Source organism: Lepidochelys kempii, chromosome 16 (assembly GCF_965140265.1).
Source record: "Lepidochelys kempii isolate rLepKem1 chromosome 16, rLepKem1.hap2, whole genome shotgun sequence".
Lineage (NCBI taxonomy): Eukaryota > Metazoa > Chordata > Testudines > Cheloniidae > Lepidochelys > Lepidochelys kempii.
In genome coordinates this window covers 26736628-26753321 of record NC_133271.1, presented here as the reverse complement: position 1 = coordinate 26753321, position 16694 = coordinate 26736628, and the positions used below count along the sequence as shown (strand labels likewise).

The 16694-nt window shown below is 38.4% G+C and overlaps 1 protein-coding gene and 1 long non-coding RNA gene across 8 annotated transcripts in view; one reads left to right on the top strand and one right to left on the bottom strand.

Annotated features, from left to right (window-relative positions):
• The window catches only part of NEK6 (NIMA related kinase 6), a 107287-nt gene that overhangs the window by 18522 nt on the left and 72071 nt on the right, over window positions 1-16694 (bottom strand). For 6 of the 7 annotated variants that reach the window (XM_073314020.1, XM_073314017.1, XM_073314018.1 and 3 more), the window contains 2 exons: window positions 13683-13791; window positions 10664-10771 (listed from right to left, as the gene is read on the bottom strand). In XM_073314020.1, coding sequence (XP_073170121.1) covers window positions 10664-10771; window positions 13683-13791 — 217 coding nt within the window. Of the gene's footprint in view, window positions 1-5267; window positions 5609-10663; window positions 10772-13682; window positions 13792-16694 lie in introns of those variants that run through there. The other variant, XM_073314021.1, reaches the window with a different exon arrangement.
• On the top strand, window positions 334-8357 carry LOC140899129 (uncharacterized). Its single transcript, XR_012155224.1, has 2 exons — window positions 334-1023; window positions 5219-8357. It is a non-coding gene; the product is annotated as an uncharacterized lncRNA (long non-coding RNA).

Below are 16694 nucleotides of genomic sequence, written 5' to 3'. Positions count from 1 at the left end.
TGAGTAAATTCCAGAACATGCAGTGGTAGGAATAAACATGGAGAACATTTATACTCTTATTCCCATAAGTCTCAGTATGCTTTGGTACCACCGGTGGCCTCCAGCCTTAAGTGTTCTTGAAATCAGTTGTTCTGGGTCACTGCATGACAAGCTCACAGTAAATAACAGTGTGTGGGCTTGAAAGTTATGGCCTTGCTTTCCATGTTAGCATGGGTCTGTTTGGAAGGCTTTGTTCAATTTAAAATTGTCGTTTTGAATAATGCCTGAAAGCGATCTTCGATCAAGGCAGAATGACAGTGTTTATAATACGGATGAATGCGTCATATTCCTTATTTGATTTTTGTGCATTACGCTGTTCCATTATATTAAATAGGTTTGTGGGGCAGCCCATGCCTGAGCTGATTCTATAAACTCTACCTTGCACATTTACCTATCATTACTGTAGTGTTGTCAGCAAATATATGAACAAGCAGGTCTCTGCATTTCAAAAATGATACATTAATTTTTAAATAAGTGTCATGATAAAAGACTGACAAGCCCAATTCTCTTTATGGCCTGTCCAACATTATGTGGGAATCTCCTGTAATGAGCATCTTCTAGAAAACTGCACAAGACTTCCAATTTAATCAGCCAGGGCTTACCAATGCATTACATTAGTCAATTTGACAAGAACAGTCTAATCGGAGACTATTAATCAGAAACTTTCTTTGGCATTTGCCCTGCTGAAAATACCAAATATTGTTCAGATTCACTATTAATCACCACCTGGTAGAATAATGCTTCTTAAGTTATAAAGATCACAGAACAGTAGAGAGGTTTATGACTAAAGTCAGCATCTTCCCATTCCACCTCTGAAAATCTAAGCACTTCTCTTGAACACTGCCATACTTGAGTGATATCAAACCGATGCTTATTCCTTCTATCATAGGTACTGTATTTGCTACAGCTAAACCATCCCAGGACACCAGAACACCTCTGGGTCATTTGTAACATCCAGTGAAGGAGAGGCTGATTCTTCAGCAGGTAGATTATGGGCAGCTAGCCCATTTGTTTCCCACATCTCAAAAATATATGCAAAGGTAGTACTGTAAATGTAAGATTCATATTCCCTCCCTCTCAAATATTCTTTGAGTCAAACTGGGAGTGTGAGACTATGGAACCAAACTAGGAGTAAAAAGATTTAGGTTCTTTTCCCAACTCTGCCACTGAATCACTTCGGGACAAATGGGTATGTCACTTCTATGCCTTGGTTTCCCCTTCTGTAACACGGTGGTGACAATGCTCACCCATCCTTGTAAAGCACTTTAAGGTAGCATGAGGGGCGTCTTCTGTCATCATTAAAATCATCACTGCTGGCTTCTTGGTTTTAATGTGAGTTTTTTTGTTTGTTTTAACTTTTCGTATGCTGGGTTCTATCAGAGTTCTTTCCTGTGCAAATACAATGTATTCAGGGATCAGAGTTCCCTATGAAACTGTTTCCTGGTTCTTCACAAACGGAAACAAGGATAAAATCTAATTTATACTGTTAGGGTTCTCCCTCTATTCTTCTCCTAGCTTAAAACTAAAGTATTCAACACTCTCCTGTGGCCATGTTCTCTCACGCAGCCCTCCCATTGCCTTCAGGCAGACTGTCAGACTGAAAAGGGTAGAGAGTTTCAAAATATTTTAGAGGGTTTATGTGATTTTGAAAAATATAGAAAATTAAAGTATCTACTTGAAATTGGTCAATCAAATGTCAGAGTCACAACTGGTTGTGATATAAACTGAAAGGCAATTTGACAAGGAAATACTGAACTGTGTTTCTGAATCTATCGCTTTGCTTTCTCCCAGCAGTGAACAGAGTTCTGAATATGAAAGAAGAACCTAACAAATTCTGACCTTTATTGTGTCTTTAGAGTATTCCCATTTTCAAACCAAGAAATATCGGAACACGACATGGGCCTCCACAGGGTAAAACTGATTAAAGCATTCCTTCATTCCAGAGATGTTCCCACTTCTCTCTAAACATACTTTGCAATGTATTGAAATACCTGTAGTTTTTGAAACATGCTCATTACATCTGAAAAGGCGAAGACCAGGCCTCAGAAAACTCAGATGCCACACAGGTCTAACTTAGTTTAAGAAATGTTTCAAATAAATAATTTTAAATGTTGAGGATTGTCGTCTTGCCATTGATATGCAAGACACATATTGAAGCGTCATAACTACAGAGTTAGAAAATCACTTTTTAATATGGTTCAAGCATAATATGTATTTCGTACAAGTAAAATCAAAGGCCCTAATTCAAAGAGGAAATCAGTACTCACAACTCTCAAGTGCCTCATCTCTTAAAATAAGCCTGTAAATTGTTACATAGAAGAATTTACAGCTATCCTAAGAAGGAGTCTAGTCATCACATTGCTACATGAGGCTCTAAATGCCAAAACAAAAAGTTTTCATACTTTGATGCACACTTACTGAAAAGAATCCTAATCTTCCTATTGAAAGGCACTGAACTCTTACTTTTGTAAGCTACTATTAAAATTTTTAAGACAGTTCACCTACTCCTAGTCCTTTGTAATCTCTTGAAACCTTGAACTGTAAACATCCAAAAATACAACGAGGAGTCCTTGTGGCACCTTAGAGACTAACAAATTTATTTGGGCATAAGCTTTCGTGGGATATAACCCTCGGAAGCTTATGCCCAAATAAATTTGTTAGTCTCTAAGGTGCCACAGGAGCTCCTCATTTTTACTGATGCAGACTAACGCAGCTACCCCTCTGAAACCTATAAACACCCAGCAATTGTCTCCTATTCTCAATCACCCAGGATAAGCATGGTCTACAATAATGAAAGTGGTCAGTTGAGACTGGATGCACTGCAGCTTCTCCTGTTACAAGAAAAAGAAAAATCCAACAGCAGTTTGAGAGACTCAGTCAAGTCAAATTGAGATGGCATAGCACCTTATGTTGCTCTGGCTTTATTCATTCATTAGTTGTAGAACTACCACAAGATTGCTGAGTTTCTTGACAGGAGACGAGCATGCTGTCTCCATAGCAGAGTCTATGCAGATTCTTACAAGCAAGATAAAGGTGAAAGAATGGTCAAAAGCATGAAATAAGTTTACTCTAAATTCCTTCAGGTATCACCCTGAAGTATGAATTCCATTCCAATAACTTAAAGAAAGATTTGATTGAAATCTACTTATTCCTACAGCAAGAAGATTACATGCAAATAAGAAAAGGAATTATGAGAGATTAATGCAACAAGTAGATTACAAAGAGTTGTGATACAACTTAGACAGTATTCCATTAGGAACAATCCACCTACTGCAAATAATCAAAAATCCTTTTATCTGTTATGTACTCCAATTATATCTATTAACCATAACAATAAATTAATCAACAATTCTTTGATTAGAAGTTTGCATTTTATCCCACAAATACTGTATCTACTGCCAGGTACCAAAAGAACAAACAAACATTCTCAGAACACTGAAAAGATGGGCAATTAAAATTTTAAGCACAGGTTTCCTCTGTCCTTTGTTTCTCAATGAGGCCTGTTTTCTAGTCATTGCAGTTCTAAATGTACCATGAATCTGCTTGGAATGGCACACTGGCTTGGCAAGCAGAACAATGGGGACCAGTGTATTTGTGCACCAGATCTTCTCAAGACAAAAGGCGTACTCCCTCATTGCCCTCTAGCAGAGCAGATAACACAGAAGGAATGCGTATTCAGCAACCCACACTCAGCCTGATCAATGGCTATTTGTGTGTTCTGTTTTGAGAAGGTCTGTCATGTATGGTGGTATCCCCAAAAAGAAAATCTGCTCTGACACAAGGAAATGAGAGTCTATTTGGCAAAACAAATGTCAAAGTATTTTTTTTTCAATATTTTTATGCAAACCTGCAATTTTTGATTATACCACCAGACAGGATTTTCGTTAATAAAAAAATACGGTAATCAATTTAATAAAAAAGCAGTCAATTTTAACATTGATGGAAATTATCTATAAGCTATTTAATTGTTGTACCAGGTAAATGTTTGGTACATTTAATAAGAAACCAAAACTACATCAATTTAGTGTTCAATTTTTAGTCAATATTTGACCATGTTCTGCTGTTAACAATCTTCTCTTAAAACTGTCCTAACTTATGCTGTGAGACGTATTTAACAGCTTTACACAAAGCATGATAGAATACCATGCAATGATGATTTATTCCTCTTTTTGCTCATCTCACTGAAGTTCAGAAAAGGAATGATGAAATGTATAACATGGTCTTTACAAAGGGGTTTTAAGACAAGTTTAAAGAGCAACATATGGAAAAGATAGTGTGGGAAAACTGCAACTCTGCTCATTCCTGTTACTTGCTGGAAGAAAGCCACTGTAACTCTGAAGCTGCTATGCACCGTGGGTGGGAAACAACAGAAATCCAATTGTTACATCTGATTTCACTTTTGTTACTGGACAGGAGGAATTAGGTTAAATTTAATAACTTCTTGTACCTAGCAGGGAAATGGGGAGTCAAGGGGGTACCATATTGTACAAAAAGGGAAATACCTAAGCAAAAGGGAAGATTTTAAATGTAATTACGCATGCACGGCAATAAACAAAAGAATTGGAATGTACATTTTTTGTTTTTCGTGAAAAGGGTTAAGCAATATTTTCTCCAAAGAAATGAAGTTTTAAAAAAAATCCCACTTACCAAAGACTCTCTCTGTTTTGGGGAAAAAATCTTAATAACTGGAAGTTTTAATGATATGCATCTCCACTCTCCTTTCCAGCTAAAACCTGGGATTTATCCAGGGAGGGAGAGAGCAATTTCTTTAACTGGAGACAGGTCAGAAGGGCAGCACTGCTACCTGGCAATGGCAGCTAATAAAATACACCTTAGCAAGTAATTCAGCTGCAAGGGTTTGCTTTAAAATGTGGAAGATTTCAGGTAAAGCACTGAGCAATGAAGAGTGGTCCCTGCAATAACATAGACTTTGAGAACAAGGGATCTCTTTACAGTGAAAAGAGCAGCAGCAGAATATGTGGTACCCTACAAGTTCCCACACGTTATTCCTCTAACCATCTAGGAAAAGTCGATTTGACCATTTTATTTGTGGGGTTTACCATTCATCCAACACACTTCCCTTCCTTATTAATACAGGATGCTGGTTTTACTGCAGTCAGGGCCAAGTGGGACCAGCACACATCCAAGTTTTTGTTTGTTTGTTCATGTGTTTTTGCAGGTCTGTCTATCAGGAAGTGGGCCTCCCTTTCTCTTGTTTTATGAATGCAGACTATGGTGGTGAAACAGGAGCCTCAAAATCCGGCCACATAATTTGTCGTGCAGCCTGCTGTTGCTCCAAGCAAGACACTCGCTTGTATCTTGTGAGCTGTGTATGGGCAAATCTTTCATTTTTCTTTCATTACCCCGGCGTGTACTGTCACTTAATTGTTATGTATCCAATCCTTCCTGACAAATATGATCTGCTGCCTGGTAATTCGTTTGACATTCATTCTGTTCCTTGCTCTAATTATGGCTTCCATTTCTGACACTGAGGCGGCTGTGCTGCCACGGCCAGATAGTACACCTGTCAGGCGGGTTGTGGTGCTGCCGAATGCCCTTTTATGCCAGTCTGAGAGTAGGAAATACAAAGAAAGAAAAAAATTAGATGAATATATTTGCATAAGCCCTGTGTTCAATTCATGGGTCAGCAGCCTTAGAAATTATGGTTCAGGGTGGTTGCTAGGGCAACATAGCTACAGGAAGTATCAGATACCACAGACTAGGCCTGTATAAGATCATATCTATCTATATCTAGCTATCTTAAATATAAAATATGCATGAAATATCATTCGCACTTACTAAAATGTAAATTTGCAAATGAAAAAAACCTTTCTAAACCAGACTCTGTTTCTTGCTGCTACAAAACTACAAATCTAGCCAATTACGTAAAACCTGCTATTACTCCAAATATTTTTCTCCAAACAATTTTCTCCAAACGTTTTCTTTTTTGAATGCAAGAATGTACTTTTTATTTGGAAACAAGCATCACTCTGAACAGCTCTTTTCCCCCTTGGAAACCTAGATTCCTTTACCTTTTCACATTGGTTTTCATTTTGCTTTCAGGATGCTAATTCTTTGGAGGAAGGGCAGGATCCACAGAGAGGAGCTTCAACTCTTACTACATGCCCTTTCTCAATTAAGAAAGACGAGCTCTGATAAAGGTCACAAGCCTGGTTTACATGTTCGGCCAGTTTCCAAGCCCCAATTTATTCTTATTAATATAATAAGCACAGCAGTCAAACTAGATAAAATCAAATTATTGGACATGATCATATTTTTGCCCATTCCTGATGATGTGATTTTAACTTACTCTGATGGGGATTTTTTTTCTCTTTTTATAAATACTTTCTAGACTGAAATCTGACAGTAAAATAAAACTGTCCTAATATTTTGAGTACGTACATTTTAGAAGTACCTCGCTTGCTATTACATCTTTTTTTAACCACAAAGGTTCATACGTCTTCTCTGTTTTTCTGTATGCTTAAAAACCTCAGTGGTGCACATGACACAATTATCAAATAAATGTCGATTCAGTGCAGGTAGTGGCAATTTAAGCTAGACTCTTCTGCTGAATGTGAGAAATACAGAGTGAAATAAACACCTTGTGTAGTCCAAAACTGACCTTGGGAACTAATGGTAAAGAACTTAAATAGAGGCACTTGCTCTTTAGTGAGCTAAGACTTCAGTATTTTTGAACATGTTAATACAATATACAGATATAATTAACTAGGAAAAGAAAAGAAGCAACCTCTCTGAGGCGATCACACCTTTTACTTAAAAAGAGGTGACAGAGTTAAAAAGATAAACAATGCTCTGGAATAGTAAACGCTTTATGCTCTCAAAAACTAAAATCTTGTATCGGTATGATGCAAACCATATAGTCATCTAGAGCTTTATAAATAATGCACAGTAACAAAGTTTACATGAAATATCAAATTTTATATACAGTCCCTTAATATAAAGAAAAAACCATTCATGCTGTTTATCATCTTGCATACACTAGAAAGGTGTATTATTCAAACATAGGAACTGTTTGAAAATGTCTGGAATCACACCACTCGAATTGTGGAAATAGGGGAATAAACAGAAGTGTGTGATTACAGTGATATTTAAGGATGTTTGTTGGGTAATGAGAACAAGTGTACATTTGTCATAGGTTTTTGAAAATTCCTACTGCATCTCTTACTGTCTGATTTTTAGCAGGGCTGCCTTTTATAACAGCAGCAAAGAGTCCTGTGGCACCTTACAGACATGTATCCATGTATCCAACGAAGTGGGTATTCACCCATGGTAGCTTATGCTCCAATACGTCTGTTAGTCTATAAGGTGCCACAGGACTCTTCGCCGCTTTTACAGATCCAAACTAACACAGCTACCCCTCTGATACTTTTATAACAAGTAATTATAGTTTGCTTTGCTAATTTTATATCCATTTCTATTTGTTTTCATAACTCTAATATCTTTGAAACAACATAGTAAATTAATTTTCCACAATTGATATGAAGTTTCGGTGTTAGAAATAAGCATTGGATGAGATAAAGCACTTATCGGATACTTGTATATTAACAGTCACATGGTATCCATGCAACAATTTACATTTTAGTGCGGAAGGTATTGCATTAATAATGTACAACAATTAATTATGCTCTAAATTTCCAATTACCTCTCACTGTGAGGGTAAAAAAAAAAAATCCTGTATAGAAGTTCTATCTATCTACCTACACAGGTACTGTGGCCCTCATCACTGTAGAATCTCTCGCTGAAGAAATCAGAGAAGTAAAAAAAAATGCAGTGAAATCCTACAGTGGTACTAAATACAACTCTCCCACTTACTATTTCAATGCATTAACATGAACAGCTATGTGCATAACACAACAACACAAATGACATCTGCACTACACTGGGCCTTTACTTTCCACTCACCAAGTATATTGTATGCTGTAAGTGTATGCCAGTCTAATTCACCGTAAACTTCTTGGGGCAGAGTCTTCCGTTATAATCTGTACAGCACACCGAACGCTGACAGTGCTCAAATAAATTGTGTGTGTACACAGTCTAATAATCTACATGTACATATTACAGACATCTACGTACAAACATCAGTACACACACACTATGTCATCACATACTTTGTTAAATAAAATGGCGTGTGTTGTGGATTTCATCTCATCCTAAGTCTGGATCAGCTTGGATCCTTTTAGGCTTAGTTTTCATGCTACAGTAGCAGATGCTTAATGCCTTGTTAAAGCAAGTAATTAGAAATGAAGTGAGCTGTAGCTCACGAAAGCTCATGCTCAAATAAATTGGTTAGTCTCTAAGGTGCCACAAGTCCTCCTTTTCTTTTTGCGAATACAGACTAACACGGCTGTTACTCTGAAACCTAGAAATGTTTCTGAAATACTTCCAAAGGAAATGGATCCTCAAAACCTGGTTTGCTACAGAGGTGGGAGGTTTTAAGTACTATTAAGTAAAACAACCTAACTCTAGGAAGAAGAAGATACCACCAGGTATCAATGGCCATTGTTCTCTCTTGAAAACTTATGACAAGACAAAGAGAAGCCTAAATCACCATAATGCACTTTGCATCTTGTGCCTTCCACCGACCATGCTGCTGAGCTCAAAGCACTTTAAGCCTTTGCCTGTTTTTCAAATAATGAGCCTGATGGCAAGAGAGTGAAACCTACTATTGTTATTCCTGTATGAAAAGGAATAAAAATGGTAGTTTCTTCTGCCGCATCTATGGAACTCTGAACAGTCCTCATCTAATCACACACATACACGCACCCACCCACCCCTTTTCAGGGTTCAATTCCATTTTAAAAGATACAATTAAGGGCTGATATTAGCCACTATTAGCTACAATTCAAACTACTGCCCAGAGAACATTAACACTGTAGTTCTGTCAATGACCAATTTAGCCAAACCTTCAATATAGTATCACGTCCAGAGCGTGATCAAGATTCTTATTTGTCAAGCAAGCCAGATAACTGAAAAGGTCTATTTTCTTAGCCAGGATAACAGAGCAAGATCCCTTCTCCCCTCCCCTTTTGACTACAAATGCAATGAATCACCAAAACGGGAAAGAAAGGACAGTTAACCCTCTCTCACTGAAGCCAGTGCTGCTCCATAAATTATCTAACTGGAATAAGAGTAATGGTTGTTGAGTCAGAGAGACTGCAGATTCATGTTTCTGAAAAACCCCAACCAAAAGAGTTTGCTGGGCAATTAGTGGAATATTGATTTCGTGTCCTTTACAGAAGCTTGAATATTCAGCACTGTAAGCTCTTTGCGGCAGAAAGCAGGTTGTCTTATATATAGTAACTATCTAGCACAAGGCAAGCACTGCTGGAAACAAACTATAATTATACAGACACTACTGCAACTGTATCCTAAAACTACAAATCTTATTGTGGTATGCTGTAGAAGGATGGATATATCCCAACTGCAGTACCAGCCCGTGTGGGGATCAGGAGCGTACAGAAAACCTCCCTAATAAACAAACTTTGTTCATAAAATGAATTTTAGGCTGATGAAAGGTGCCAGATTGACAGCCCTGGAGACAGAATGTATATTTATTTCCTAAGAGATACAAAAGAACTGCCATTGCCACACTGAAGTCTTCCACTTAGCTCTCCTCTACCATTGCCTGACCACTAGACTGTCACAGTGCTGTTAAAATCTGTCCAGTAGATGTATCAAACTAGATACCACACACCCTACCTCCCCATTGCAGGGGATGAAGGCTTACAGTGATGTCATTCCTAAAGACAGAAAGGTCAAAAGTATTTCTGCAGATGCCACTAAGAGTATTATGAAACAAACCACCACACAAGGACAGTGGATGATGTTGAAAGACGTATAATTGCATAGCAGAAAACTTCAAAGCCTTACTGCACTATTTTTAACCAGCTTATTATGAAAGCAAGTCACCTTTAAACCACGCTGCTGTTGAGCAGGTTCACGGGAAGCGTTTAGAAAACACACACCTTCACCTGAAACTCAGCTCAGGTCTAAGAGCTTTATGTTGCTCTGAGATGTTATGGTGGTTGTTTGAGAAAACATCCTTGTTTGGAACTGGTGAACTGAAGGGCTTCTCTGAAAATGTGCTTTTACACACTTCCCATTCTCAGAGAGAAATTGCAATGTCATCTTGGAGGGAGTGAGCTGATCAACATTACCAAAAGAAGGTGGTGGTGCAACCGTGGATATCAGTGCAGAAAAGAAATGAAGGAAAGGGAGAAGGTATCTTGGATCTTATTGTTTATTAATCCTCTAAATACATCACACTGCATCACACACTCAGATGTGCTATTTAGATAAAGAAAGATGCCTACGACAACCTAGTCACATATTAGAAACCATTATACTTACCACGGTGAACAATGCTGCAGAAAAAAATGTCAGGGAGAGTTTTAACTAAAAAAACTATTTAAAATTTGCATAAAGAAACTCTCTCTCTCACTATATATATAAAAATAGCACTTAAAACTTGTATCACAGAAAACATGTCAGAGGTACCCACTGAACCAACCTTTGTCACATTAAGAGGACAGATATCACTTTGTTTGAACGTCACAGTTATACATTGTGTAAGTGTGTTTAGTAGCTAGAAATGCCATCTTACCTAAGGAATGTGCTGCAGTGGTTTTAGAACTAAAAAAGCGGCCTAATCCAAGATCTCCCAGCTTCACCACTCCTGTGGCTGTTATAAACACATTGGCTGGTTTTATGTCTGCAAGAAGGGACAAGGAGAAGGTCAAAGCCACAAAAGGTTATCTGTTGTAATACTGCAATAGAAACATAGCCTAGAGCCTTTTCTGCACAAAAGAGAGACTCAATCAGAACCATGTTTCTGCACAGCTTTGATAGGCTGAATCTTCCAAGACTTCAAGTTGCATAAAAAAAAAAAAAAACAGAATATACTTCTCAGTGCAGCAGAAATATTAGCAATGGAAAAGTTGTCAGAAAACAGCACAACAAAAGAGGTAACCTCTCTCACTCATGGAAATCAAAGAAATATTTAAGTCCAGCTTCCCTTTGGAAATGTCACATTTACACAGAGAACTATTTATTATGGTTGACTTTCCCCTTATATCAAAGGTTGATTTACATGTCCTAAACTGTTCCATATTTTGTGAATGGGACAGTGATTTACATAGAAGTTCTATATTTTCTGTATCAAGCTTAAGATGCAAATTTGCAAACTGTATGTTAGCAACATGTTTGTTCTATTGGAAGGCTGGTCTTGTGCTTAAGTTTGGGGGGGTGGGGGGGAGCGCTAGGGAAGTTGGATTTTATTGTCAGTTCTGACTTCTGTCAGAAATGGCCACTCAAGGGCCCAACAAAATTGGTTGCTTAATAGAGGGAAGGCCCTCCTAATGAAGGTGGAGCCATATTACACTCAGTACATTTTGAGGATACGAGAGGGAAGTCACCTAATTAGGATGAGCTTGTACATGGTTCATTCTGCCACGCACTCCCTTTGATTATCAATTTGCTCACTGAATATCAGTCCCCTGGTAAGTAACAAATGTGTTTGTAAGATACATTAATGTGATTTTGTGTGTGTCTTTCACATTGAAATGAACTGCAATGGGTTGGAACTAGCTTGTGAATAGAACATGCAGTTACAAGCATGCAGGGAACATGCCAAGCAAGGGTCCACTTCAGTAGCCTAACTTAATAATTTTCTCATTTTTAAAAATGGCTGATTGTTTAAATGTTGGTTAATAGATTTTTAAGGCCAGAAGGAATCATTATGATAATTTAATCTGGCCTCCTGCACGACACAGGCCATAGGATTTCCATACATATAATTCCTGCTTCAAGTCCAACAGCTGTGGTAAACAAGAGCGTATCTTTTAGAAAAACATCTAATCTTGATTTAAAAAGTTTGAGTAATGGAGTGGTCTTTCCATTCTAAACACTGCATATCTACATCACTATATATGGATCCGGATATGAGACTGATCCAGAGCCAACCTGGCGCTCTTTCTATTGACTCCAACAGGGTTCGGCTCATGCATTAGCACATTGACCCCTGCTGAAACTCTCATACAACGAAACAAATGTCATAATCTGAATGCAGAATGTTTCCACCACATGGATCACGTTGTCTTCAACATCCGAACATCTTATAAAGTAAAAATAATGCAAGCCCCCTGCAATGCCTCATACCTTACATTGAATCAGAAATGGCTTCCAGGGCTAGGACAAGAAGATGCAACACTCTCCCTGTAGAGTTTTGTATGAGGCAACTATTTTGGGGAAACTCAAAGAAATCATAAGCCAACAGTGCATTAGCACAATGCATTTTTAATCAGAAAATGTCTGACGAGTGACTGTTCAAGTCCAACATTTGGGGCAAAGATCATTCTAAACTGGAACAGCAGGTTCTAATCAAGGAGAGGGTAGGGGGATTGGAATTTTTTTTAAGTTTTTTTTTTTTAAAAGGATGTCTCAGACAGCTTCCCCCCATCTCCCTTACAAAAAAAGAGTGCACAATTTAGTTTTACAAGTCTAATAACGTAAAAGCAAAGCAGGAAAGCGCTGAATTGCCTTCACTTCACTCAGACCCTTCCCTCATCTTTGCAATGAAAATGAACAACTGCAAAAAGTCAATGTGGGAAGAGGGAAAGGCCCTCTTCAGAAAAGCAACTAAAAACTTGGACGATAATGTAACTAGCCCTCCCAGCAGAGTATGCATCTCACTCACAAAGCAGAGCTCTCACTCTGCCCAACACATCCTGCCCAAGAGGACACCACAGGGGGCTTTATATAAAATATTTTGTCAGCTTATAAGACAGTCAAAGTAAGTGAAGCTTAGTTTCCCCAAGCTAAACCCCAAGTCATGGTATGCACTAGTGAATCCTCTTTCCCCCTAAATTATAGTAGACTGTATATATGACAGACTACTATTATTTATTGTAGTCTAAATCAGGCATACCTGGAAGGATGCAAGAGGCGACTACATAGGAGCGGAATTCTAGTTCTCTCTTTGCTGGCGAATTGAGTGAGGCACTCGCCACTTGTAAAGGGAACGGAATTAATGAGCAGCAGAGATTGGTATTTGCTCCTTTGTGGTGCATTTGCACTTCCTGGGTCAAGTCCTTCACAAAACATTTCATTTGTACTATAAGGGGGAAAGTAATTTTTGGATAGAGCCCAAAGTGACGAAAAGTTCTAAGACAAGAGCTAGAAAAAATTAATGAACATTGAGAATGGGATAAAAAAAGTCTGGAACATATTTATATTAATATTCCCAAATCCGCATACGAGACAGAAAAACTCCTCTAAACTCTCTCTACGGTCGAACTAAATATAATTAAGACTATTTCTTAGCGTTCGCTGCATCCACTAGTCTCAGCATTTTACTTCTGACACGTTTGTAATGGCACGTTTGACACTTCTAGTTAATATCAGTGTATGGAATAGAAAGCAGCTCATCTTCATAATACTATACTCACTTCGGACTGAATCTTCTAACAATGAGGCAAAAGACAAGGAGAAATCCATCTCGCAAGCACCAGTCTCTCTCTAAACATGCATTGGCTGAACATCAGCATAATTGTTTTTGAATGTGGGCGCTTACTAATTGGAACATTATATTATTATTCAGTGAAAAGAGACTGAATTAATGTTACCTCTGTGCATCACCCTGCGGGAGTGCATGTGTTCGACTGCACTGCATAACTGCACAAAATATTTCCACACCGTCCTTTCCGGGATTAACCGTTTCTGCTTTTTAAAATACTGTGGAAGGAAATAAGATCAGTGAAGAAGCAACATATCTGTCTCACTGCTGGACTCATGTTAGTCAACTGTCGACTGCTTATGTCCACCAGATCAACCGTGGCATGGCTCATCTTCTGATTAGCATTTAACTCCTTCTCTGTGTATGTAAACTTCAATGCAATTCACTAATTAACAACCATTATGAAAAATATGCTTAAATAGGTTTGACATTTTTGAATGGACACCAATTATAATTAGCATTAATCTCCTTAATTACCTTGCAAAACATATTTAATGCCTCAAAACAACAAATGTCTGGAGTATTTTGCCTTAAGTAACAAAGGATTTTTTTTTTAAAAACCATCATCTTGTAGATGTTCATCGTTAATGTACAGTCTATTAACAAAGAAAATCAATGTCTCCATTTTCTTCCCCCAGTCTCCCAAAACTACCATGGAATCAACTGGGTATCCCCAATTCCGATGTAATAATATATCCCTAAGAGTTCACACATAGACATACCCCTTGGGAAAGCCAAACTGTCTCAAAAATAAAAACAGACTACAGGGGAAGCAAAAATTGAGACTGTAAGCTCTTCGGGACAAAGACTGCCCTCTCACAGTTTTGTATAGCACATAGTACAATGGAGTCCCAATCCTTTGGGCCTCTGAGCATTGTCAGAACACACATAAATTAATCATAATCATCACCACCACCACATATCACAGCCATAAACTGTCTATACTTATCTGGAGTAGTTTTACGTGCTATTCCCCAAGATGTAAATAAAGCCAGGCACTAAGTTATCGCCAGTATAATCCAGGGCAGACACTGCTGGAATAGCTTCTCTAACCATGCACCTCCCCCTCTAAATCTCTTCTCAAAACTCACTTCTTTCAGTTACCTTTCCATTGCTGGCCAGCACTTGACTCTCTTTAGTGACCCTCACTCCAGACACTAAACCAATTCTTTGTGTATATATTTACATACACAGAACCAATAAGATGCACATAAACCTTAGTTGTTTAATGTTTATTACTGTCATCCTTTGCCATGTAAGGTATAATTTAGAATATAGTGATCTCCTCTGGACAGGCACCTGTGATTTTTTGGATAAGGTGTTGTGCACCCGTATGATGCTCTACCATTATATTTGTTTTATACCATAAACTTAAGATTTTTAGTGAAAATTCTTAGGAGGAGGAATAAAGGTGCTAGATTGGTTGAAAGATGCCCATCTTGTATTTGTCCCTCCTGATACAGACAGCTGGTGCCTGTTGTGACATTCAGCATTTTATATGAAAGTTATCTGAATCAAATAATTGCAAAAATTCATCTTGCAGATCAACTGCGAAAGGGTGCAACTGTGCAATTCGTCAAAAGGCAAACCTGACAGCTTGCAGCAGTTTGAAATCAAAACCTAAGAGTGGAGTGCAGCAGAACTGCAGAGGATGATGGATAAAGTATTATTTACACCATAATATTAGCTTAATTCTCATTAAAGTATTTAAGTGAAGATATGTTAGACCACAAGTGGTAATTTTCTAAATGTCATGTCCAATAAGATTTGCCTGACATTTACCAGAAAGCCAAAATTCTCCAGTGGGTTATACAGCAACACTCTGTTACATCAGCTTTATAACAGCTCATAAATAATGCAGGCGACAGGGACATGACAAAGACAGTCCCTGTTTTTATCACTCTCACACCTTCAGAGTGTTGTTATTGCTGTTCCTACCGCCTCCCTGAAGCACAAGACTAACATACGTCTAAACAGAGGGGGGTGGGGGGAGAGAGAGGAAGGGGGATCAAACAACTTTATCCATTAATATTTGGATTCTATTTAAGCACTACAAAATTCAGGTCCTTTTGTTTCAGTACGGGGACCTGGTTCAGTAGAATATTCTGGCCTGAGGAATTTCTCAACAAGATCACTAAGCAGAGCTGGTTCTAGCTTTTTGCTCGAGTGGTGTTTGCTATCCCATGAAAGAGACAACCAGAGTTCTTCAGCTAGTCTACGATGGTGCAGGCTGGTAATCATGATGATCCTAATGCCACCTACACTATCATGCAAATAGACTCTTCCATTTTTCATCCTTGTTTGTATTTAATTTTTTAAAAATTTTAGAATTTTGATATATGAAAAAATTATCTATAGGTTTGTCACAAATGAAAATACACTATTTGTATCATGCAGGAGATGGGGGTGGGAATCAATACCACTTTCCTTTTACAATTATTTTGGGAAACAGGCAAGTCCATAAAGTATTTACTAGTTACAGCATCACAGTCTTGTCCAAGTTATCAAGCTAAGGGCAGCTCTGCATTACTGCTTAAATTGATGTAACTTACGTCACCCGAAGGTGTGAAAAAGACTCCCCCTTGAGCAACGCAAGTCAAAGCGACCTAAGCATCTCCTGTCGGCAGAGTGTGTCTCCACTAGACACACTACAGCGGTGCAGCTGAACCGGGGCACCTGTGCTGATGTAAAAAGAAAAGGAGTACTTGTGGCACCTTAGAGACTAACCAATTTATTTGAGCATGAGCTTTCGTGAGCTACAGCTCACTTCATCGGATGCATACCGTGGAAACTGCAGCAGACTTTATATACACACAGAGAATATGAAACAATACCTCCTCCCACCCCACTGTCCTGCTGGTAATAGCTTATCTAAACAGCAGGACAGTGGGGTGGGAGGAGGTATTGTTTCATATTCTCTGTGTATATATAAAGTCTGCTGCAGTTTCCACGGCATGCATCCGATGAAGTGAGCTGTAGCTCACGAAAGCTCATGCTCAAATAAATTGGTTAGTCTCTAAGGTGCCACAAGTCCTCCTTTTCTTTTTGCGAATACAGACTAACACAGCTGTTACTCTGAAACCTGTGCTGATGTAGCGCTTCTAGGGCAGACCTGCCCTGA